Here is a 23370-nt window from a genome sequence, read left to right on the forward strand (position 1 = left end):
TCGGACACAAACAAACGTCCACGGGTTTGATGTCGGGCTCCGTTACACATAACTGACATGTCAGGTGGATTTAACAGATAACTCTGTGACATTTGAAACAAAATGTGGCTCAAACCGGACGAGATTCTGCTGAAAAACGCGTTTAAATTATGGGTCACCGAGGAGGATAACGAGTACTTCGTACTGCAAAGGAGACGAGGGTACGGAGAAGGTGGAGGCGGTTTGACAGGTAACGTTAGCCGTTATTATTGTCACCTGGTCGCGTGTCTAGGACAGCACGAGCTGCTGCTGCTGCCTCAGCAGAACCATGTTAAGATAAATGAGTAATTAACGGGTTAACTCGCCATACGTTTGCTTAGCTAACGTGCTGTCTGTCTGCCGTGTATAGGGCGGTGCTGCCTGCTCGTCTTCAGAAAAAAACCCCTTTTATAGCAACAGGTACAAACCAACTGTTCAATCACTGTTTAGAGGCTGAACAACTGTTTCACGCGCCAGGCTGCACGAGCGAGCCTCTGTCTGTCTGAGTGGACGTGTCAACATGTTAGTTTGTTTAATGTTTGTGACAGCAGAGAGTTGACAGGCAGGCTACATACATGTCTGACTGGACATTAACACAGTATAGTTCTCAACCTTTTTGAGTCGAGACCCCCTAATTTAACATGCATGTTGTCCGGGACCCCTCACTCACTGAGCAGAACCTCACACGCACAGTTCAGATCACCTAAAAAAGAAACAAAATTACCAAAAAAAGGACACAAAATGACTTAAAAATACACAAATTGACCACTAAATGATCAAAAAAAGACATAAAGTGACTAGAAAAGACACAAAATGACCAAAAAAGAAACAAAATTACCAAAAAGATACAAAATGACTAAAAAAAGACACAAAATGACTAAAAAAAGGAAACAAAATGACCCAAAAAAGACACAAAATGACCCAAAAAAGAAACAAAATTACCAAAAAGATACAAAATGACAAAAAAAGACACAAATTGACCACAAAATGACCAAAAAAAGACACAAAATGACCAAAAAAGACACAAAATGACTAGAAAAGACACAAAATGACCAAAAAAAGACACAAAATGACCCAAAAAAGAAACAAAATTACCAAAAAGATACAAAATGACTAAAAAAAGACACAAATTGACCACAAAATGATAAAAAAAGACACAAAATGACCAAAAAAGACACAAAATGACTAAAAAAAGGAAACAAAATGACCAAAAAAAGACACAAAATTACCCAAAAAGGAACAAAATTACCAAAAAGATACAAAATGACTAAAAAAAGACACAAAATGACCAAAAAAAGGAAACAAAATGACCAAAAAAGACACAAATTGACCACAAAATGATCAAAAAAAGACACAAAATGACCAAATAACACACAAAATGACAAAAAAAAGACATTATAGTGACCAAAAAGACTAAAACACATGAACACTTTAACACAGTGGAGACAGAGCTGACTTCTAAAATGATTTGGCGACCCCCAGAAATCATCTCGCGACCCCAATTGGGGTCCCGACCCCAAGGTTGAGAATAGCTGCATTAACAGTTAACCCTCTGAAAGCTGTTTTTTTTTTTCTTCTCTTTTTACATTTTACTCACTGTGGCCTTGTATTCCCCTTCAATATATAAAACATATATAAGTCCTGAACCTCCATGGAATCAGCACAATCATGAATATTTGTGGGAACTATTCAAAAATGTCTTTGTGCAGAATAACACAGTTATAATGACATGCATCATAAAAAAAGAAGAAAAAAAGCAAGTTGAATTTGTCTCATAAACTCTTAAAAAATGGAATAAAATAGATTTTATATTTTCAGCCCTTTACAAGTGCCCACAAGTTTCATGAATATTGGGAAAAATGGCTCTCCAAGTTATACATATTGAACTATTTGCTTTTTAACAACCTCTCCGGTCTTCTTTTTCATTTTTCAAATGACCGTTGGTCTCAGCAGAATCAATCACAGTGTCCCTGAGGAGCACAGTTTTTATGTTTTCATGTTTTTAACAGGATCTAGTTCTTCCAAACGGTTTGTTTTTTGCAGCCTTTTAAAAAAGACATGTAGAATAAAGTAATTTTTGACAGAAATATCACAATTTTTAGCCTTGTTTTGATTTCTTTTCTACTTTCTAACGGAAACTTTCGCAAACTATGATTCAGGGGGTTGATTTCCTGCTTATTTTGCTGCAATGTGCCCTTCTGGTTGCGTTACATAATGTACATAGGACTAAAAAACTTTGAGGCAATGTCAGATTTACACTCAGGTCACATTACCAGCTGATAAGAGCAGACAGAAATACAGATTTTATTCTATCTCTGAAGGACTATGTAAAGCAGGTACCCTTTATTTTTGTGCCTCAGGTCAGTCCAGTCAGTCTGTGAATATATTTCCGCATGAGTCTCGAAATATAAGAGAGAAACCTTGAATTTATAATGTCACTGTGATGTCAGTGGACAATACACGGGTCAGCGAGTTTGCGAAGACATTGATGCTTAGTTGAGTTGGCGCACTGTTGCTAAAAAAAGATGTAATGGGCGGTTTCTGTTTTAGTATTGAGAGCAAACAATGACTGCTTTATTTACAGGCTGCAACTAATGATTGTTATGATTGTTTTCATTATTGATTAATCTGTGTTTTATCACCAGCAGTCCAAATCCCCCAACAAATTGAAAGGTTTATAATCATGTCATGCTAAAAAGAGAAAAAAATCCTAATATTTGAGAAGCCAAAACAAGTGAATTTGCTCTTGTTAAATGACTGAAAAAAACACTACTTAAAAAAGACACAAGAAACGACAAAAAAAAGACACAAAACGACAAAAAATACACAAAATTGATTAAAAAAGACACAAAATGAACCAAAAAGGACACAAAATGATCCAAAAAGGACACAAAATGACCAAAAAAAGACACAAAATTATTTTAAAAAGACGCAAAATTACCAAAAAAGACACAAAATGACAAAAAATACACAAAATTATTAAAAAAAAGACACAAAATGACCCAAAAAGGACAAAAAATGACCAAAAAAAGACACAAAATTATTTTAAAAAGACGCAAAATTACCAAAAAAGACACAAAATTACAAAAAATACACAAAATGACCCGAAAAGGACACAAAATGACCCAAAAAAGACACAAAATGACCAAAAAAAGACACAAATTGACCAAAAAAAGACGCAAAATTACCAAAAAAAGACACAAAATTATTAAAAAAGACACAATTATTTAAAAAAGACACAAAATGATATTAAAAAATAATAATTAGTGTTTGTAGTTTATTAATTTCTTGTTGATCAACAATTGATGAATACACTAATCAGTTCAGCACTTGTACAGATCGTTTGCTTACTTGTTTTCTTGCTTCTTACAGTATGACAATTTTAAGTAGTCCGTTAATGCAATTTACTGAACAACTTCTCTTGTTGCCGTGATATAAAATGCAATAGATTGCCTCCATATTGCCTTTTTGGATCTTTGAAAACCATTGTCGCCAGTGATTGCAACCTACAGTTTCTAACCACGTGTCACAGTGTGTCAGCCATGAGGCAATTATTAGATAATTAATGATAATGAATGGTGTTCCAGCTGAAGACAAAAGGACCAATGTCCTGTTTGACGGGTGTAATGATAGTGGAGGTTAAATACTACCTGATGCTACATGGCATGATGCACTTGAAGACCTCTTCAGAATAAGAGCTCGTCATGTCTGAAGTATCTTTTATGTGTTTATGCAGAGGCGGTTCTACACAGGGGCCTTCAGGGGCCAAGATCAATTTATAAAAATGAACAATGGATAAATTCTAATCTTTTTTTTTTGTTCAAACAATATCTCATTGTACACAAAAGGAACCCAGAATGTGTACATTGTATAATAGTTTAACTCTCTGGAGTCTTATAGGGCTATTTTGTCCATTTTTGAATCCTTTTCATGTCTTTACATGTCTTTGTAAGTCATGTTGTGTCTTTTTTGGTCATTTGTGTCTTTATGTGTCTTTTTTTGTGTCTGTTTTAGTTATTTTGTGTCTTTTTTTTGTCATTTTGTGTCTTTTTTTGTCATTTTTATATCTTCTGTGTTTTTTTTTTGGTTATTCTGTTTTCTCATTTTGTGTCTTTTTTGGTCTTTTTTTGGTCATTTTGTGTCTTTTTTTGTCATTTTTATATCTTCTGTGGGTTTTTTTGGGGGTTATTCTGTTTTCTCATTTTGTGTCTTTTTTGGTCATTTTGTGTCTTTTTTGTGTCTGTTTTAGTTATTTTGTGTCCTTTTTTTTGGTCATTTTGTGTCTTTTTTTTGTCATTTTTATATCTTCTGTGGTTTTTTTGGGGGGTTATTCTGTTTTCTCATTTTGTGTCTTTTTTGGTCATTTTGTGTCTTTTTTTGTCATTTTTATATCTTCTGTGGTTTTTTTGGGGGGTTATTCTGTTTTCTCATTTTGTGTCTTTTTTGGTCATTTGTGTCTTTATGTGTCTTTTTTGTGTCTGTTTTAGTTATTTTGTGTCTTTTTTTGGTCATTTTTATATCTTCTGTGTTTTTTTTGGGGGGTTATTCTGTCTTCTCATTTTGTGTCTTTTTTGGTCATTTTGTGTCTTTTTCAAGACATTCAAAGATTTTGAATGCTTGAATATCATCTTTGCCATTTTTTCATGTGCTAATGTGTCCCTCTGATTAAACACCGGCCCCTCCTTGGCCCCCACAGTAAAAAACTGGTCCAGAACCACCACTGTGTTTATGGAGAACATAGATGATGTGAGCTGTGTTTGATGGTTTGCAGCTCTAGACTAGAACATGTGGAGAGCTGCTCCATGTTCAGCAGCAGGCGGGCTGCTATAATGCTGATGCATTGCATGAGTATGGTTTCACTGCGACCTTGTTAATTATTCATGGAGGGCATGTCAGAGGGAAGTTATAAAGGTAACAGATTTAGCTAATTTTAGTTGTGTGGCTGTAAAGTGGACCTGAGGGATCTTTTGTTTCTACATTGTCTGGATGAGTATAATGGCCATAGACTGTATAAATAACAGCACAGTGTGCGATCCAAGTATAAATAAAAGATTGGTTAACAGACAACATTAGACCTCATTGGATGTCGCTTAAGTTATGTAATTTTCTGATGCGGTCAAATGGTTGTTTATCAGTAAAAACACCAGTTATAAAACACACAAATGGTAGGAAGTTGTTGAGGGAGTTGTTGTCACAGCAGTCGGCTTCTCCCAATCAAGATTTCATCAAAGGATCTATTTTTTCTTAATGATCTAAAGTTATTTCAGATATTTATCTTCCTATTTTAAAGTTGTCACAAGTCTGAAGATCATGTGCGACAGTGTTACAGCGTGAAACTATAACTGTGCTGTATGTTGCAGGGCTCCTTGTGGGGACTCTGGACACGGTGCTGGACTCCACATCCAAAGTTGCTCCGTACCGGATCTTACACCACACCCCAGACTCCCAGGTGTACTGGTCCATAGCATGTGGTATGTCACTGCATTTATTTATTTTGTATAAATTGTATTTAATTGCATGTAAAGGGTCAATGTGTCATTTCAACCCTAGAGAATTTTGGAGGATATTACGTACTGCCAGAATGTGTAAAAAAAAACCTATACAAAAATAATATTTTGAGAAAAAAGTTTACGAGATTAAAGTGGCAAATCTGCGCAAAAAAAGTTGCAGATTTACGAGAAAAAAGTGGGAAAAAAGCAACTTTTTTCTCCCAGATTCACCACTTTAACCCTTAATAGTGCACTCATTGAAATACTTCCAAATTCCAAATTTCAACCCTAGAGAATATTGGAGGATATTACGTACTGCCAGAATGTGTAAAAAAAAAAAACATACAAAAATAATATTTCGAGAAAAAAGTTTACGAGATTAAAGTGGCAAATCTACGAGAAAAAAATGTGCAGATTTATGAGATTTAAAGTGGTGAATCTGGGGGAAAAAGCTGCTTTTCCCCACTTTTTTCACGTAGATCTGCAACTTTTTTCGTGCAGATTTGTCACTTTAAATCTCTTAAATCTGTGACTTTTTTTCTTGTAGATTTTTTTTTTTTAAGTTAAATGATTTTACAGTCACTCTTTAAGTTTTATTTCTACACTTTTTTTTTAAAGAGATAAAGAAAAACCAATGTAATATTTTACGTCTTTTCTTGTAATTTTTTGGGTCAGGTGTCACCAAAGAGGAGATTTCTCAGCACTGGGATTGGCTGCAGCAGAATATCATGAGGACACTCTCTGTTTTTGACTCCAGTGAAGACATCACCAGCTTCGTACAGGGCAAAATTAGAGTAAGAACTCTTAAAAAAAAACATTTTTTTTTTTTTTAGTGGGGACTAATGGAAACATCCCACACACACTGAAAAAAGAACCAACTTAATTGAATTGTTTCATTTGGTAACACCTAAATGAATTAAATTCTTTCAAATTAATTTAAAATCAATTGTGTTAATCTAACTTATTACATTAATTTGAAAGAACTTAATTCATTTAGGTGTTATCAAATGAAACAATTCAATTAAGTTGGTTCTTTTTTCAGTGCAGTAAATGTGAATCTACTAATTGTAAAGCTGTAAAATACTGTACATGATAATGGCCTCTTAATTCTCAGAAACTAGATATAAGAAACAATGTTGGTATGGCTGGAGTAAAAAATCAGAAGTTCGTTAAGGATGGGGAATAAATAAAGATATGATGGTCCTTCTTAGTCGATGGTGTTAAATCATGGATGACCAATGCTTTCTTGCCCTTAACCCTTTATCAGGCAAATAACTATATTTGGTAGTTAGAGTTAGGTAATATTTCCAGAAAAAAGTTGCAAATTTACTAGATTAAAGTGGCAAATCTACAAGAAAAAAACTCGCAAATTTAAGAGATTTAAAGTGGCAAATCTGCTCGAAAAAAGTTGCAGATTTACGAGAAAAAAGTGAGAAAAAAAGCAACTTTTTTCTCCCAGATTCACCACTTTAACCCATAATAGTGCACTCATTGAAATACTTCCAAATTCCAAATTTCAACCCTAGATAATTTTGGAGGATATTACGTACTGCCAGAATGTGTAAAAAAAACCCATACAAAAATAATATTTTGAGAAAAAAGTTTACGTGCAGATTTATGAGATTTAAAGTGGTGAATCTGGGGGGAAAAGCTGCTTTTCCCCACTTTTTTCACGTAGATCTGCAACTTTTTTCGTGCAGATTTGCCACTTTAAATCTCTTAAATCTGCGATTTTTTTCTTTTAGATTTGCCACTTTAATCTAGTAAATTTGCAACTTTGTTCTTGAAATATTACCAAATATTTTGTGTCTTTTTTTTGTCATTTTGTGTCTTTAGGTGTCTTTTTTTGTCATTTTGTGTCTTTTTGTGTCTTTTTTTTTGTCATTTTGTGTCTTTTTTTAGTCATTTTGTGTCTTTAGGTGTCTTTTTTTTGTCATTTTGTGTCTTTTTTTGGTCATTTTGTGTCTTTTTTTTAGTCCTTTAGTCCAACATAAAATGTGATTTTGAATCTTTTTTTTTACTTTCAAAATACTATCATGCTCAATAAAGAATTTTAAATGTTGAAAATGTGCATTCATTTCAGAGTACACTGAGACATTAAACTGCATCATTTTCAATTAAATTCTGAAAAAGTTGGTGTGTTCTAAAACTTTAGACCGGTAGTGTATATTGATATATTGATGTTTTATTTCGGCCCTGTAATTCCCCTCAATGTTTCCTGTTTTAGGGTCTTATTGCTGAGGAAGGGAAGGCGTCCCTGGTGCTGGAGGAAGACCCCGAGAAGTTCAGAGAAGCACTTTTGAGGTTCGAAAAGTGGTTTGAGCTGCCACCAAAGGAAAAGCTGGTCACATATTACTCATGCAGCTACTGGAGAGGCAAAGTGCCGTGTCAGGGCTGGCTCTACCTCAGCACTAACTTCCTGTGCTTCTATTCCTACCTGCTGGGAGCTGAGGGTAAGAGGCCTTTTCTCTGCCATTTATTAGCATGAGCTGCCATTTGTCTTGCTAATTATTGGTCATTGGTAGCAAAGACTGTGACATTTCCGAATGGAAACCATAGTTGGATTTAATGATTCAAAACAAACGTCTTTCATTAGAAAGTAACTCCAGGTAATTGTGAAAAAAAGGCCTTCCAGCATATAGTCTAGACCATGGGTCTCAAACTCGCGGCCCGCGGGCCAATTGTGGCCCTCGTGATGATATTTTGTGGCCCCCACCTTGATGTGAAAGTTTTATGTGAGTTTTATATGAATGGCACTTTACCGTGTTGTGTGTGGAAGGTCCCTTTGATCACTTTTTTTTTGGTAATTTTGTGTATATTTTGGGTCATTTTGTGTCTTTTTTGGGTCATTTTGTGTCTTTTTTGGTAATTTTTTGTCTTTTTAAAAATAATTTTGTGTCTTTTTTGTCATTTTGTGTTGTTTTTTTAAGTAATTTAGTGTTTTTTCAGTCATTTTGTCTCTTTTTTGTGTCTTTTTTGGTAATTTTGTGTATTTTGGGGGTCATTTTCTGTCATTTTTTAAATAATTTTGTGTCTTCTTTAAGTAATTTTGTGTCTTTTTTTGGTCATTTTGATACTACCTCCAGCGGCCCTCAGGTAATTTGAGTTTGAGACCCCTGGTCTAGACGGAATTGTCCAAAAAGTGAAAGTGAGGAGCATTTATGGGTACAAGTCAGGAACCGGCCTACTTTACTTATTTCAAGGGTGCTGAATCCAAAAAAAATGGTTCCCAAGCGAAATTTTGAGTTTTTGACTCTCATTTGCATATCAATATGGCCGCCAAATTGCCCATCTTGCTCAGTTGTTGGACCATTTTCCCCAAGTTTTTTTGTAAGTAGGCAATCAAAGATGAGGAAATTAAGTTTCTGGATCTATAGTCTAGAGTCAGAGCAAGGATATAGTGGAGGCTCAGTGTCTTTTTTATGTATATTTATATGTATGCAAAATACCAACTTTTAAGGTGACATTAAGCATTATTTGTGTCATTTTTTAAGGCCGACATAAATATTCAATCAATATCACTTTTAAATGTTCCAGTTGGTATTTTGCATACATATATATACATAAAAAAGGCACTGAGCCTCCACTATATCCTTGCTCTGACCCTAGACTATAGATCCAGAAACTTAATTTCCTCATCTTGATTGCCTACTTACAAAAAAACTAAGGGGAAATGGTCCAATCACTGTGCAAGATGGGCAATTTGGCGGCCATTTGATACAAATTAGAAGGTCAAAAACTCAAAATTTCGCTTGGGAACCATTTTTAGACTAATAGTGTGATAGTGGAGGCAGATCAAAAGCAGTGTGCATAATGGATAACAATGAATTTCATTATACCAAGTGACATTTTAAGAATTTTCACAATAACACTTGTATCAGCAACTCTTTACAACGTCCCTATAAAGTATGTTGTTAATGCAGTGCATTTTATATATTTTAATTAATGGATAAATGTGACTTTAGCAGTGGTGGAAAGTAACTAAGTACATTTACTCAAGTACTGTACTTAAGTACAGTTTTGAGGAACTTGTACTTGAGTATTTCCATTTTATGTTACTTTTTACTTGTACTTCATTTCATTTTTAGGCAACTATTGTACTTTTTACTCCACTACATTTAGCTGCCAGCTTTAGTTACTTTTCAGGCCGAGATTTAACATAAAACATAATAGATTTAAAATTTGTACTAATTAAACCACACAAAAGTATATTAAGTAGTTAAAATTAGCCCTACCTTGACAACAGTAAATTTAAAGCTAACATAAATGCATCAAAAATAATAATACAATAATATATTTGGACAATCTGAGTGGGTCAATTCTGCATTGCGAATACTTTTACTTTTGATACTTTAAGTACATTTTGATGCTGATACTTTTGTACTTTTACTTAAGTAAGTTTTGAATGCAGGGCTTTTACTTGTAGTGGAGTAATTTCACAGTGTGGTATTAGTACTTTTACTTAAGTAAGAGATCTGAATACTTGTTCCACCACTGGACTTTAGTACTAAAATGCACAATAACACTTCACCCATTTGTTCAAGCTGCTCATGCTGGCAGCTGTGAGTCTTAATCACTGATCTAATTTCCATTTATTGTGATGACTTCAGTGAAACTGATCATCTCGTGGGATGAGATGTGGAGGCTGGAGAAAACCTCTATTTAAATGTAAATATCTGTAATTTAGACTGAATAAACCCGTTATTTTTAGGATAATTGTGTAATTTTGACATCATTGTATTTCTCCACTAATTTTATATGAAAATGTTGTATTTTTACAGCAAAACTTTGTGTTTCCTACAGTTTATGACAGTAACAGTTAAAGTTTTGTATTATTGTTTGATTTACGGTAATTAAGTGTCTGACTATGGTGGTGTGTAATTTTAAATTTTACGCCCTATTTCTGAGGTAATTTGACAGTTTTGCTGTAATTTCTAATCTAAATTTAAATGTAAATATCAGCAAAAACTGTCATTTAGACTGAATATTCCTGTTATTTTTAGGGTAATTGTGTCATTCATTCACACATCATGATCATGGTAGTTCTCCAATAATTTTACATGAAAATGTTATATTTTTACAGCAAAACTGTGTGTTTCCTACAGTTAATGACAGTAAAAGTTAAAGTTTTGTATTATTGTTTGATTTACGGTAATTAAGTGTCTGACTATGGTGGTATGTAATTTTAAATTTTACGCCCTATTTCTGAGGTAATTTGACAGTTTTGCTGTAATTTCTAATCTAAATTTTAATGTAAATATCAGCAAAAACTGTCATTTAGACTGAATATTCCCGTTTTTTTAGGGTAATTGTGTCATTCATTCACACATCATGGTAGTTCTCCAATAATTTTACATGAAAATGTTATATTTTTACAGCAAAACTGTGTGTTTCCTACAGTTAATGACAGTAAAAGTTAAAGTTTTGTACTATTGTTTGATTTATGGTAATTAAGTGTCTGACTATGGTGGTATGTAATTTTAAATTTTACGCCCTATTTCTGAGGTAATTTGACAGTTTTGCTGTAATTTCTAATCTAAATTTAAATGTAAATATCAGCAAAAACTGTCATTTAGACTGAATATTCCCGTTGTTTTTAGGGTAATTGTGTCATTCATTCACACATCATGGTAGTTCTCCAATAATTTTACATGAAAATGTTATATTTTTACAGCAAAACTGTGTGTTTCCTACAGTTAATGACAGTAAAAGTTAAAGTTTTGTGCTATTCTTTGCAGCTGTGAGTCTTAATCACTGATAACTGACAATTTCCATTTATTGTGACGACTTCAGTGAAACTGATCATCTCGTGGGATGAGATGTGGAGGCTGGAGAAAACCTCCAACGTGATCTTGACTGAGAGCATCCATGTGTTGGCTAACGGGGAGGATCACTACTTCTCCATGCTGCTGCACCTCAATGAAACCTTCGTCATCATGGAGCAGCTGGCTGACTACTCCATCAAACGCCTTTTCGATAAAGAGGCCTTCCAAAGAGAGCCGGCGCTTTCGGACCCCCTGCAAATCACCAAGAGGTACTGTCTGTCTGCTGCTCTGCACAGCTTTACATCATCCTGTTAGTGCTGGCTGCCAGCTTAAAGAAGCAGAGTAAACATGAAGTCTGACTTCAGTCAAAAAGCATTTGTCTTTGTGTTAAACTGCCTGGAGTGGCAGGTAGGTCATGCATGATAATCCCAGTGCTAGACGTAGCCTGTATACCAAAAAATGACAGCTGTTTAGACAGCGTCCCCACTAAAATAACCAAATACTCCAGTGCCTTAATAGTCTTAGCTAAATAAAGGGGACACGCTGGACAAAAGCACCAAATTTTTTCCACATGCTCTCTATCACCATAGGTTTCAATTTTTGGTAGGAGCCACTTCATCAAGATGGCCGATCCGAGATGGCACCCATATAAAGTCTATGAGAACCAATACATCTTCCAAGCCACTCAGAAGGTCAATCTTGGTGTCAAAATCTACATTTTCTGGGTCAAAGAATCATTTAAAGCTGTTGAGAATATCACTAGATGATTATTTGATCAAATAGAAATGTTCATTTTCACCCAGCAACTCGCTTCAAGTGCTGCAGCAGGGAATCCTGAGCTGAAAATGTTTGGAATCTAATAATTATGTAAATACATGGCCAAAATGAACATATCTATTTGATCATCTAGTGATATTCTCAGTAGCTTTAAATTATTCTTTGACCCAGAAAATGTATATTTTGACACTAAGATTGACCTAAGTGGCTTAGAAGATATACTGGTTCTCATAGATTTTATATGGCTGCCATCTCCGATCTGCAATCTTGATGAAGTGGCTCCTACCAAAAATTGAAGCCTATGGTGATAGAGAGCATGTGGAAAAAATGTGGTGCTTTTGTCCGACGTGTCCCCTTTATTCTTAAATCTGGTCCCAAGCCGCCGGACTATAATGATGGATATGAAAGGTGACAAAACGAGGTTACTGTGAGCCTGGAAGCTGCTAAAAGGGTTTTCTTAGAGAAGTTAAACGTGCCGTTCTGCTCATGACGTTATTTTCTGCTTTTTCTCTGCAGAGGCCTCGAAGCTCATGCAAAGAGCGAGCAGTTCCGGACGTTTTTTAGACTTCCCAGAGAGGAAAACCTGTTAGAGGTGCATGAGACCTTCCTGTGGGTGCCCTTCAGCCACTTTAATACACTTGGCAAGATCTGCCTGTCTGAGAACTACCTGTGTTTCGCCAGCCAAGATGGAAGTCAATGCCATATCATCATTCCGATGCGAGAGGTAAAGTGAAACTGGACTGATTAAAAACGCCGCCAGTGATATCTAAAATAGCGCCGCTGCATACTGATGCTTTGAATGTGATGGTCTGCTCTGCCAACATTTCTCTTCTCTCAGGTTGTTAATGTGGAGAAGCCAGACTGCAGCAGCAGGGCTCTGACCGTCTCCGTGAGGGGGAAGAGGGCGCTGCGTTTCTCTGAGGTTCGGGACTACCAGCGGCTTGCAAACACCATCCGGAGCAGATGTGGGATCAGTGCCAGCCCTCAGCACTCTGCATCAGCAGAGGTAACGGATTTAACCATGTTTCTTCTATGTGAGGCCCCGTTTACACGAGGATGCTCGCGGGTAAAAACGACAAAATATTTTATGTGAAGTGCCTTTCGTTTAGACGGTGACGGCGTTTTTGAGGCTTAAAATCGCAAAAATCTGAAACCACCCTCCAAAGTGTAAAAGTGTAATCCTCTCCTCCGTAGCGTGTCGTCTACACTGACAAGACACAAAACTCTGATCTGATCTGCTCACGTCACGTATGTGTTTACGTCACATACATGCTCCAGGACAGGAAATAAAGAAACGTGGGATTATTTCCATGGTGGGACCTTCAAGCTGCTCTGGCAGCTCTAATAAACTTACAGGAGTCTTTCCACCAAATGTCCAGGATATGTACAGATAGTATTAGTGAACAGAGAAGGATCTGGAATTACCTCCATCACATTCTGGATGCAGCGATTGGTGGGAGGAGCCAGACGGCTGTGAACGAGACCTGGGAGATCTAGTGATGGAGGAGAACTTTGTGGAAGGAGTAGCTGATGAAAATGTGTGGCGTGAAAACTTCTGCATGCCCAAAGATGCTCTTATGGCTTTAAGTGATGCCGCCTGGCTGCATACAATCCAATTTCACACACTTTTGCGTCACCGTATGCAGCAGATTTCCTCCTGAAAACGCTCGTCTAAACGAGGAATAAAAAGTGAAGACGCGACGACACTTTTGCGTCTTCTGTTCAGACCGTCCTCGTGTAAACGGGGCCTTAGTAAGGCTGAAGAATTAACTGCAATTTTATTGAAATCACAATATGGACTGCTGCAATATCCAATTTGCAAGAGGCGCAGTAATTGTTAAAGGAATCTGACTTGTTTGGTGCAGATCCTCTCTGTACCCCACAACACACAATGATCATTTTAATTATTTTTAAATATTATTAATAATTATTATTATTAGTAGTAGTATTTTTTTTAAATTGAAAATTATTATGCGAATATAATCATCTGCTTATCTGGAACTATTTTGATGCACATGTCATGTTTCATGTTCATGCTTATGCTTTGTCTGTGCCACTGGGACTCTTTTTCCAGGTCTGATCTGTAGGGACTGGTCCCTCGTTGACTCCTCCTAGGACTGGTGCTGTGTTGATGGGCTTTTGAGCCATTGATGTTAAAAATAGTGCATAGATAATACTGTCCTTTTGTTAAATCTGTGCTGTTTGGTTGTGGTTCACGGATCATATCAATCATTGTGACAGATACAATATAGATATATATCATAGCTATTTATTGGATCTACATGATCTATATCGTTTTGATTATACATATATCTCCATATTGCCCAGCCCTTTTCACTTAGCAGTGCTTTCTGACGTTGAAAACGTTTGTCTTTATGTCCAAGGTGATACGAGGAGAGTGCCAGTCGCTCATCAACCACTTCGAGGACAACCCGGAGGACGTCACGCTGATGGTGGGACAAAAGGACAGCAGCAAGGCTGTGAGCACAGAGGCTCTCATGACTGTCTTCCACCCCCAGGATGTTGAAAACCTCGACCCTAAAATGGTAAATATTAGATAGATAGATAGATAGATAGATAGATAGATAGATAGATAGATAGATATACTTTATTTATCCCAAGCTGGGAAATTACAGTGTAGCAGCAGCATTACACACAGAGACAATGACAACACAATTAAATAAAAAGAACAACCTACACTGTAAAAATAAATCTGTTTAATTTACGGTAAAATACCGGCAGCTGTGGTTGCCAGAACTTCACCGTAAAAATGACAGTGAGTGGGTTTTCTACTGTAAATTTAAATGTAAATATCTGTAATTTAGACTGAATAAACCCGTTATTTTTAGGATAATTGTGTAATTTTGACATCATTGTATTTCTCCACTAATTTTATATGAAAATGTTGTATTTTTACAGCAAAACTTTGTGTTTCCTACAGTTTATGACAGTAAAAGTTAAAGTTTTGTACTATTGTTTGATTTACGGTAATTAAGTGTCTGACTATGGTGGTATGTAATTTTAAATCTTACGCCCTATTTCTGAGGTAATTTAACAGTTTTGCTGTAATTTCTAATCTAAATTTAAATGTAAATATCAGCAAAAACTGTCATTTAGACTGAATATTCCCGTTATTTTTAGGGTAATTGTGTCATTCATTCACACATCATGGTAGTTCTCCAATAATTTTACATGAAAATGTTATATTTTTACAGCAAAACTGTGTGTTTCCTACAGTTAATGACAGTAAAAGTTAAAGTTTTGTGCTATTCTTTGATTTACGGTAATTAAGTGTCTGACTATGGTGATATACAATTTTCCATTTTACACCCTATTTCTGATGTAATTTGACAGTGTTTTACTGTCATTTCTACAAACATTTTTCACAGTGTAGGCATACTTCAAGCAATAATAATAAAATACAATGAAATGTAATGTAAAAATAAAAATTAAGTGTCTAAAGAAGGAGTATGTATTAAGGAGTAGAATTCCAGTGCAGAATAAATATGAATATGCAGTATAGAAATGTTGGTGCTATGAAACAAATAAGGATGTTGAAAACCTTGACCCTAAAATGGTAAATATTAGATAGATAGATAGATAGATAGATATACTTTATTTATCCCAAGCTGGGAAATTACAGTGTAGCAGTAGCATTACACACAGAGACGATAACAACACAATTAAATAAAAAGAACAACCTAATAATAATAATAATAATAATAATACATTTTATTTGTAATGCACTTTACATTACAGGAAATCTCAAAGTGCTACAGGTTAAAAGCATAACATTCTAATTATAAAAAGGATTTAAAAAAAACAAAAACAAAAAAAAACCCGCTAAAAACAGAAAACATACATACATAATCTAAAAACCATCTAGATGGGAGGAACCAAAGGCTTTGCTAAAAAGGAATGTTCTTAGTCCTTAGGCATACTTCAAGCAATAAAATATTAAAATACAATAAAATACAATGAAATGTAATGTAAAAATAAAAATAAAGTGTCTAAAGAAGGAGTATGTATTAACCCATTGAGGCCTGAAAAACCGCTGGGCGATTTTAAAATAAACCTCTAATTTTCTGGAAATTCTGGAAAAATTCTGGAAAAAAAGTGTCAACTCTTCTACTAAATAATAGATTTTTCAGCCTCTGTAGCAGATAGAAATGAAATTGAAAAAGTATTTGAGAGCTTATACAAATACTACAAAACGACGTATCCGCTTTCCAGGCTTCAATGGGTTAAGGAGTAGAATTCCAGTGCAGAATAAATATGAATATGCAGTATAGAAATGTTGGTGCTATGAAACAAATAAGGTGCAATGAACAAATAAGTTCAAATCAGTCTTGTTTTCAGCCGTCTGACTGGATTACCTTGATGTTATTGTAATGCACCAGAACATTCTCATGCTCTGCACGGTGGGGGTGTCTGGGTGGGTGTTAAATCAATTCAGCAGTGGACATAAATAAAAAATAAGGCATGCATCAGTTAGGGATTCAACCAGTTTGTTTGTTGTTTTATGTGCAATAACACTGTGTGCTTCGTGTGTGTTCGACAGCTGAAAGAAAAGATGAAGGAACAGTCTTGGAACATTCATTTCTCTGAATATGGACGAGGCACGAGCATGTTTTTTACCAGGAAGACACGAGACCTGATTGTTCGTGGCGTTCCCGAGGCCTTGAGAGGAGAGCTGTGGATGCTGTTTTCAGGTATTCATACAGCAGACCAAGGTTATAATAGTTTTGGATTTTTCATTAGTTTTAGTTTTAATTTCGTTGTGAATTTTTGTCTTCAAATTCAGTTAGTTTTAGTTTGTTTTTAGAGTGAATTTTCTAGTTTTAGTTTTTAGTTTTTGAAAATGCTTAGTTTTAGTTTAGTTTTTATTAGTTTTTGTGTTAGTTTTTGTTTTTTTGTAATGGGGTATGTGTTGGGTGCAAGGTTATTATAGTTCACGAAAACTAACGAAATAACGATAACTAGAATTGAAAAAACATTTTCGTTAACTGAAATAAAAATAAAAACGGGAGTTTTTAAAAAAACGATAACTAACTGAAACTGTATTTTGTGGTTACAAAACTAACTAAAACTAACTAAAATTATAGTGAAAATGTCCTTAGTTTTCGTCTTTGACAACTTTTTTCATACATAAACCTTTTTGGTTGATATGAAATCTATTTCATCTATCTGGTTTTATGACTTAATAAACTTATTGGGGCTGAAATGGATCAGACAAAGGAAATAAAGGAAACATTTATTGTGACCTTATTGAATCTGGCACCCAACAAATACCCCATTACAAAAAACTAAAACTAACACTAAAACTAATAAAAACTAAACTAAAACTAAGCATTTTTCAAAAAATGAAACTAATCAAAACTAGCAAACTCACTCTGAAAACTAATTGAAACTAACTGAATTTGAAAACAAAAATTGACAACGAAATTAAAACTAAAACTAATGAAAAATCCAAAACTATTATAACCTTGGTTGGGTGCCAGATTCAAAGAGGTCATAATAAATGTTTCCTTTATTTCCTTTGGTTTATCATCTCAGCCCCAATAAGGTTATTAACTCTTACAGTTCTGGGTGTTTTGAATTTTGGTTCTAGTGTAAACATCCCAGTCTCAGTAAACATATTCACCATGTGTTGCATGTTCAAATAGAAACACTGAATTATGAATGAAAAAAGTTGACAAAAATGAAAACTAAGGACATTTTCACTGTAGTTTTAGTTAGCTTTAGTTCGTTTTGTGACCACACAATACAGTTTCAGGTAGTTATGTTTTTTTTAAAAACTCTAGTTTCTATTTTTATTTCAGTTAACATTCAGAAAATGTTTTTTCAATTCTAGTTTTCGTTATTTCATTATTTTTGTTAACTATAATAACCCTGCTGCTGCACCTGTCTTTTTACACCTGTCATGTTACTCATGCTTTTTCTCATGCTATTTTTTTGTTTGACTATTTTGTAGGCAGAAATCAGATGTTGGCTAAGCTAACCTTGATGTTGTTCTTTCTGTTCTAACAAGTGTTGAAGGAAATATTTTAACCCAGCAGTTTTATTATCTAATATGTAATTTTAACCACACATTTGGCAGAACCCAAAGTATCTAAATATTTCAGTTGACTGTCTGTCTGAACCCCAAGTAAGTTGAAAATTCAACCAAACAACCTACTTTTTACAGTTTCATGTTAATGTTGTCAGTTTTTAAAAGAAAAGATGCTTTTTAAACCAACCAACCAACCAACGGGATAGTATAATATGCACAGTGCAGTAAAGGTTTATAAATATTTATAGATAGATAGATAGATAGATAGATAGATAGATAGATGTACTTTATTTATCCCAAGCTGAGAAATTACAGTGTAGCAGCAGCATTACACACAGAGACAATAACAACACAATTAAATAATTAAATAAAAAGAACAACCTAGGCATACTTCAAGCAATAAAATATAAAAATACAATAAAATACAATAAAATGTAATGTAAAAATACAAATAAAGTGTCTAAAGAAGGAGTATGTATTAAGGAGTAGAATTCCAGTGCAGAATAAATATGAATATGCAGTACAAAAATGTTGGTGCTATGAAACAAATAAGGTGCAATGAACAGTGTGCATAAAAAACACAAAGTGCATAACAACGGTATGTAATGAACCAGGTTATTATTTGTTATTGTACAGTGTGATGGCATGTGGAAGGAAAGATTTTTTGTATCTGTCCCTATGACACTTCAGTGAGGATATCTTAATGTGAAAAAACTACAAATCTCCACCCAAAAAACTATAATAACCCTGCAGCAGACTTGCCATGTCATGTACAGCAGCTGTTCTCAACCTTGGGGTCGGGACCCCAATTGGGGTCGCGAGATGATTTCTGGGGGTCGCCAAATCATTTTGGAAGTCAGCTCTGTCTCCACTGTGTTAAAGTGTTCATGTGTTAATGTGTTTCAGTATTTTTGGTCATTTTGTGTCTTTTTTTTTTTTGTTTGTAATTTTGTGTCTTTTTTTTTTTTGTCATTTTGTGGTCAATTTGTGTCTTTTTTGTCATTTTGTTTCTTTTTTTGGTAATTTTGTGTCTTTTTTTTTGTATTTTTTTTTCTTTCTTTTGGGTTATTTTGTTTCTTTTTTTGGTCATTTTGTGTCTTTTTTGTCATTTTGTGTCTTTTTTGGTCATTTTGTTAATTTTTTAGGGTGATCTGAACTGTGCATGTGAGATTGTGTTCAGTGAGCGGGGGTCGCGGACAACATGCATGTTAAATTGGGGGTCACGACTCAAAAAGGTTGAGAACTACTGATGTACAGTAACTGATATCCAGTGTCTGTTTCCAGCCTTGCATGATGGAAAGTGTTAAGCACTCAAGTGCTCCCTCAGCATGAATAATTAAGAAAGACGTGGTAGGAAACATGGCTCTCTGCAGGCAGCATGTGTCTCTGGACTGACTGACTGTGGTTCTGCCTCTGCAGGAGCTGTGAACGACATGGCCACTCACCCCGGATATTACACTGATCTGGTTGAACAGTCTCTGGGCACAAGCACTTTGGCAACAGATGAAATCGAGAGAGACTTGCACCGCTCGCTGCCAGAGCACCCGGCCTTCCAGAGCGACACAGGGATCTCAGCTCTACGCAGAGTCCTCACTGCCTATGCATACAGGAACCCTAAGATTGGCTACTGCCAGGTACTTTATTTCTTTTTTTTTTTTACCCCCTTTAATCCCAAGCAGTTTCAGTTTGCTCTTGTCACATTTTAGACTCTGTGCTCTTTTGCTTTTCTATATCCATATCTATATTCCATAAAGATTGAACGTTTTTGGAGAAGTCTGTACCATAACTAACGTAAACCCCAGTCTGTGGACACCTTTAAAAAAGGGCTTAAAACTTTTCTGTTCAGGGAGGCATTTTTAGGTTGTCCCTAGATGTTTTTATTTTGTCTCTGCATAATGTACTTTATTACCCGTGTCTTTTTTTTTTTTTTTATCTACTGCTGATTTTAATGAGTTTTCTCTTTCTTGTTTCTGGTTTCTGTAGCACTTTGAGATTTCTGGATGAAAAGTGCTTTACAAATAAAATTTATTATTATTATTATTATTATAACTACCTAAAAGAGCAAAAACACAGGAGAATCTCACATAAAACACTGCTACAAATTTAAAGAGAATAATCATATAAGCAAGTTGGCTATTTTTGTGAGCATCCTTTTCATAGTTAAATATTTTTCTGTGATATCAAACTTATGGCCACATACAGTAATTGGCTAACGAATGTTCCTGCATAAGAGCTTCTGAGTTCATTATCAGTCATCAAGGCTTTTCTGCCTGTTAACAACCTGCCGACAGGTATGTAAGGCATATTTTCTTGACAAATCTCCAACATGACACCATTTATCATAGCCAGAATCTGTAAAAACAGAAATTATAATCGTTTAAATTCCAATCGTTTCTTCAACACATCAAGTGTGACGAACGTTTCTGTCAGGAAATGTAACCAAATCTAAGCTTGAAATAGTGACATTTCATTTAAATCACACAAACCAAACTCTTGAAAATCAGCAAACCTTCACTGAAGTGCAGGCTGTTTACACAGACCACAGAGGAGAGGACAGGATAGTTTGCAATCTCAGCTTGTAAAAGATTTTGTTGAAGATTTATGACATTATAGCTGTAGTAACTGCAGGACTTACAGTACAGGCCAAAAGTTTGGACACACCTTCTCATTCAATGTGTTTTTCTTTATTTTCATGTTGAAGATTTGTCAAGAAAATATGCCTTACATACCTGTCGGCAGGTTGTTAACAGGCAGAAAAGCCTTGATGACTGATAATAAACACTCAGAAGCATATAATTCGTTAGCCAATTACTGTATGTGGCCATAAGTTTGACATCACAGAAAAATATTTAACTATGAAAAGGATGCTCACAAAAATAACCAACTTGCTTATATGATTATTCTCTTTAAATGTGTAGCAGTGTTTTATGTGAGATTCTCCTGTGTTTTTGCTCTTTTAGGTAGTTATAATAATAATAATAATAATAATACATTTTATTTGTAAAGCACTTTTCATACAGAAATCTCAAAGTGCTACAGAAACCAGAAACAAGAAAGAGAAAACTCATTAAAATCAGCAGTAGATAAAAAAAAAAAGACACGGGTAATAAAGTACATTATGCAGAGACAAAATAAAAACATCTAGGGACAACCTAAAAATGCCTCCCTGAACAGAAAAGTTTTAAGCCCTTTTTTAAAGGTGTCCACAGACTGGGGTTTACGTTAGTTATGGTACAGACTTCTCCAAAAACTTTCAATCTTTATGGTTTTAAACCCTTCTGTCCTTTACTGTGATTGGTCATTTCGTGACATTTAGGAGTGCCGAAACTCTGAAAAGCGGAGGTGAAAAAAGGCTAAGAACCTTGAAAAATGACTGTGAAGCTAAAAAAAAAGGCGACAAGTGATCTAACACCATTGAAACCTTTTTCAAAGGGCACTGATGCTTTGAAAAACGTACCTTTTTATACTGGTCTCTCCTCTGCAGTTAACTTTATTCTAACAGCTGAAGTTTCTGTTTTAAAAAAAAATCCTTTTTCCTCTTCAGGCTATGAACATTCTCACTTCAGTTCTCCTTCTCTATGCGAAAGAAGAGGAAGCTTTCTGGCTTTTAGTGGCCGTCTGTGAGAGGATGCTGCCAGATTACTTTAACCGCCGAATTATTGGTGAGTGGGCTGTCAATTCTCATACCATTTCTGCTGTTAATCTTGGAATATAAAAGGCAGGTATTATGAATGAAAAAAGTTGACAAAAACGAAAACTAAGGACATTTTCACTATAATTTTAGTTAGTTTTAGTTAGTTTTGTAGCCACACAATACAGTTTCAGTTAGTTAATGTTTTTTTTAAAAACTCTAGTTTCTATTTTTATTTCAGTTAACATTCAGAAAATGTTTTTTCAATTCTAGTTTTCGTTATTTCATTAGTTTTTGTTAACTATAATAACCCTGCTGCTGCACCTGTCAGGTTACTCATGCTTTTTCTCATGCTATTTTTTTGTTTGACTATTTTGTAGGCAGAAACCAGATGTTGGCTAAGCTAACCTTGATTTTGTTCTTTCTGTTCTAACAAGTGTTGAAGGAAATATTTTAACCCAGCAGTTTTATTATCTAATATGTAATTTTAACCACACATTTGGCAGAACCCAAAGTATCTCAATATTTTAGTTGACTGTCTGTCTGAACCCCAAGTAAGTTGAAAATTCAACCAAACAACCTACTTTTTTTACAGTTTCATGTTAATGTTGTCAGTTTTTAAAAGAAAAGATGCTTTTTAAACCAACCAACGGGATAGTATAATACGCACAGTGCAGTAAAGGTTTATAAATATTTATAGATAGATAGATAGACAGGTAAAGTGGCTCTGTGAAATGTTTCTGACCCTTTCTGCAGGCGCTTTGGTTGACCAGGCGGTGTTCGAGGATCTGATCCGAGAGAACCTCCCCCAGCTGGTGGAGCACATGACGGATCTGAGCTTCTTCTCGTCCGTGTCCTTGTCGTGGTTCCTCACTCTGTTCATCAGCGTCCTGCCCATCGAGAGCGCCGTAAACGTGGTGGACTGTTTCTTCTATGACGGCATTAAAGCCATTCTGCAGCTGGGCCTGGCGGTGCTGGACTACAACATGGAGGCTCTGATCAGCTGCCATGACGACGCCGAGGCCGTCACCATCCTCAACAAGTCTGTAACTAGGCAGTAACTAGGCAGAGTGCAGAACTGAGAAAAATGACTTTAAAGTTATCCTGTAATCCAGCCGTTTAGTACAAACTACCATTTTTCTCCAAAATTACACACATTTGAGATAAGATGTTTTGTCACATAACAAAGGATGCCTTGAAAGTCATGAAAATGATAATAACTCATTTTTGACCAAAAATGCAGTTACTGCCTTTTTGCTTTGTAGGGCAGCGATGGTAAAAAGTTTTAGAACACACCAACTTTTCCAGAATTTAATTGAAAATGATGCAGTTTAATGTCTCAGTGTACTCTGAAATGAATGTACATTTGCAACATTTAAAATTCTTTATTGAGCATGATAGTGTTTTGAAAGTAAAAAAAAAGATTCAAAATCACATTTTATGTTGGACTAAAGGACTAAAAAAAGACACAAAATGACCCAAAAAAGACACAAAATGACTAAAAAAAGACACCAAAAGACACAAAATGACCAAAAAAAAGACACAAAATGACTAAAAAAAGACACCAAAAGACACAAAAAAAACACAAAATGACCAAAAAAGACACAAAATTACCAAAAAAAAGACACAAAATGACTA

At 35.0% G+C, this 23370-nt stretch overlaps 2 protein-coding genes across 3 annotated transcripts in view; one reads left to right on the forward strand and one right to left on the reverse strand.

Moving 5' to 3' along the window:
• Positions 1-23370, reverse strand: part of LOC131986796 (gap junction beta-1 protein-like) — a 94906-nt gene that overhangs the window by 31125 nt on the left and 40411 nt on the right. The window lies entirely within an intron of this gene.
• The window catches only part of tbc1d8b (TBC1 domain family member 8B), a 39744-nt gene continuing 16382 nt past the window's right edge, over positions 9-23370 (forward strand). For both annotated transcript variants that reach the window (XM_059351896.1, XM_059351897.1), the window contains exons 1-12: positions 9-229; positions 5379-5489; positions 6183-6301; positions 7735-7960; positions 11301-11541; positions 12566-12773; positions 12888-13055; positions 14434-14595; positions 16611-16761; positions 19521-19735; positions 21646-21763; positions 22489-22774. In XM_059351896.1, the coding sequence (XP_059207879.1) occupies positions 103-229; positions 5379-5489; positions 6183-6301; positions 7735-7960; positions 11301-11541; positions 12566-12773; positions 12888-13055; positions 14434-14595; positions 16611-16761; positions 19521-19735; positions 21646-21763; positions 22489-22774 (2132 nt within the window). In that variant the 5' untranslated portion in view covers positions 9-102. The remainder of the gene's footprint in view (positions 230-5378; positions 5490-6182; positions 6302-7734; positions 7961-11300; positions 11542-12565; positions 12774-12887; positions 13056-14433; positions 14596-16610; positions 16762-19520; positions 19736-21645; positions 21764-22488; positions 22775-23370) is intronic.

This window comes from Centropristis striata, chromosome 15, assembly GCF_030273125.1.
Source record: "Centropristis striata isolate RG_2023a ecotype Rhode Island chromosome 15, C.striata_1.0, whole genome shotgun sequence".
NCBI classification, from domain to species: domain Eukaryota; kingdom Metazoa; phylum Chordata; class Actinopteri; order Perciformes; family Serranidae; genus Centropristis; species Centropristis striata.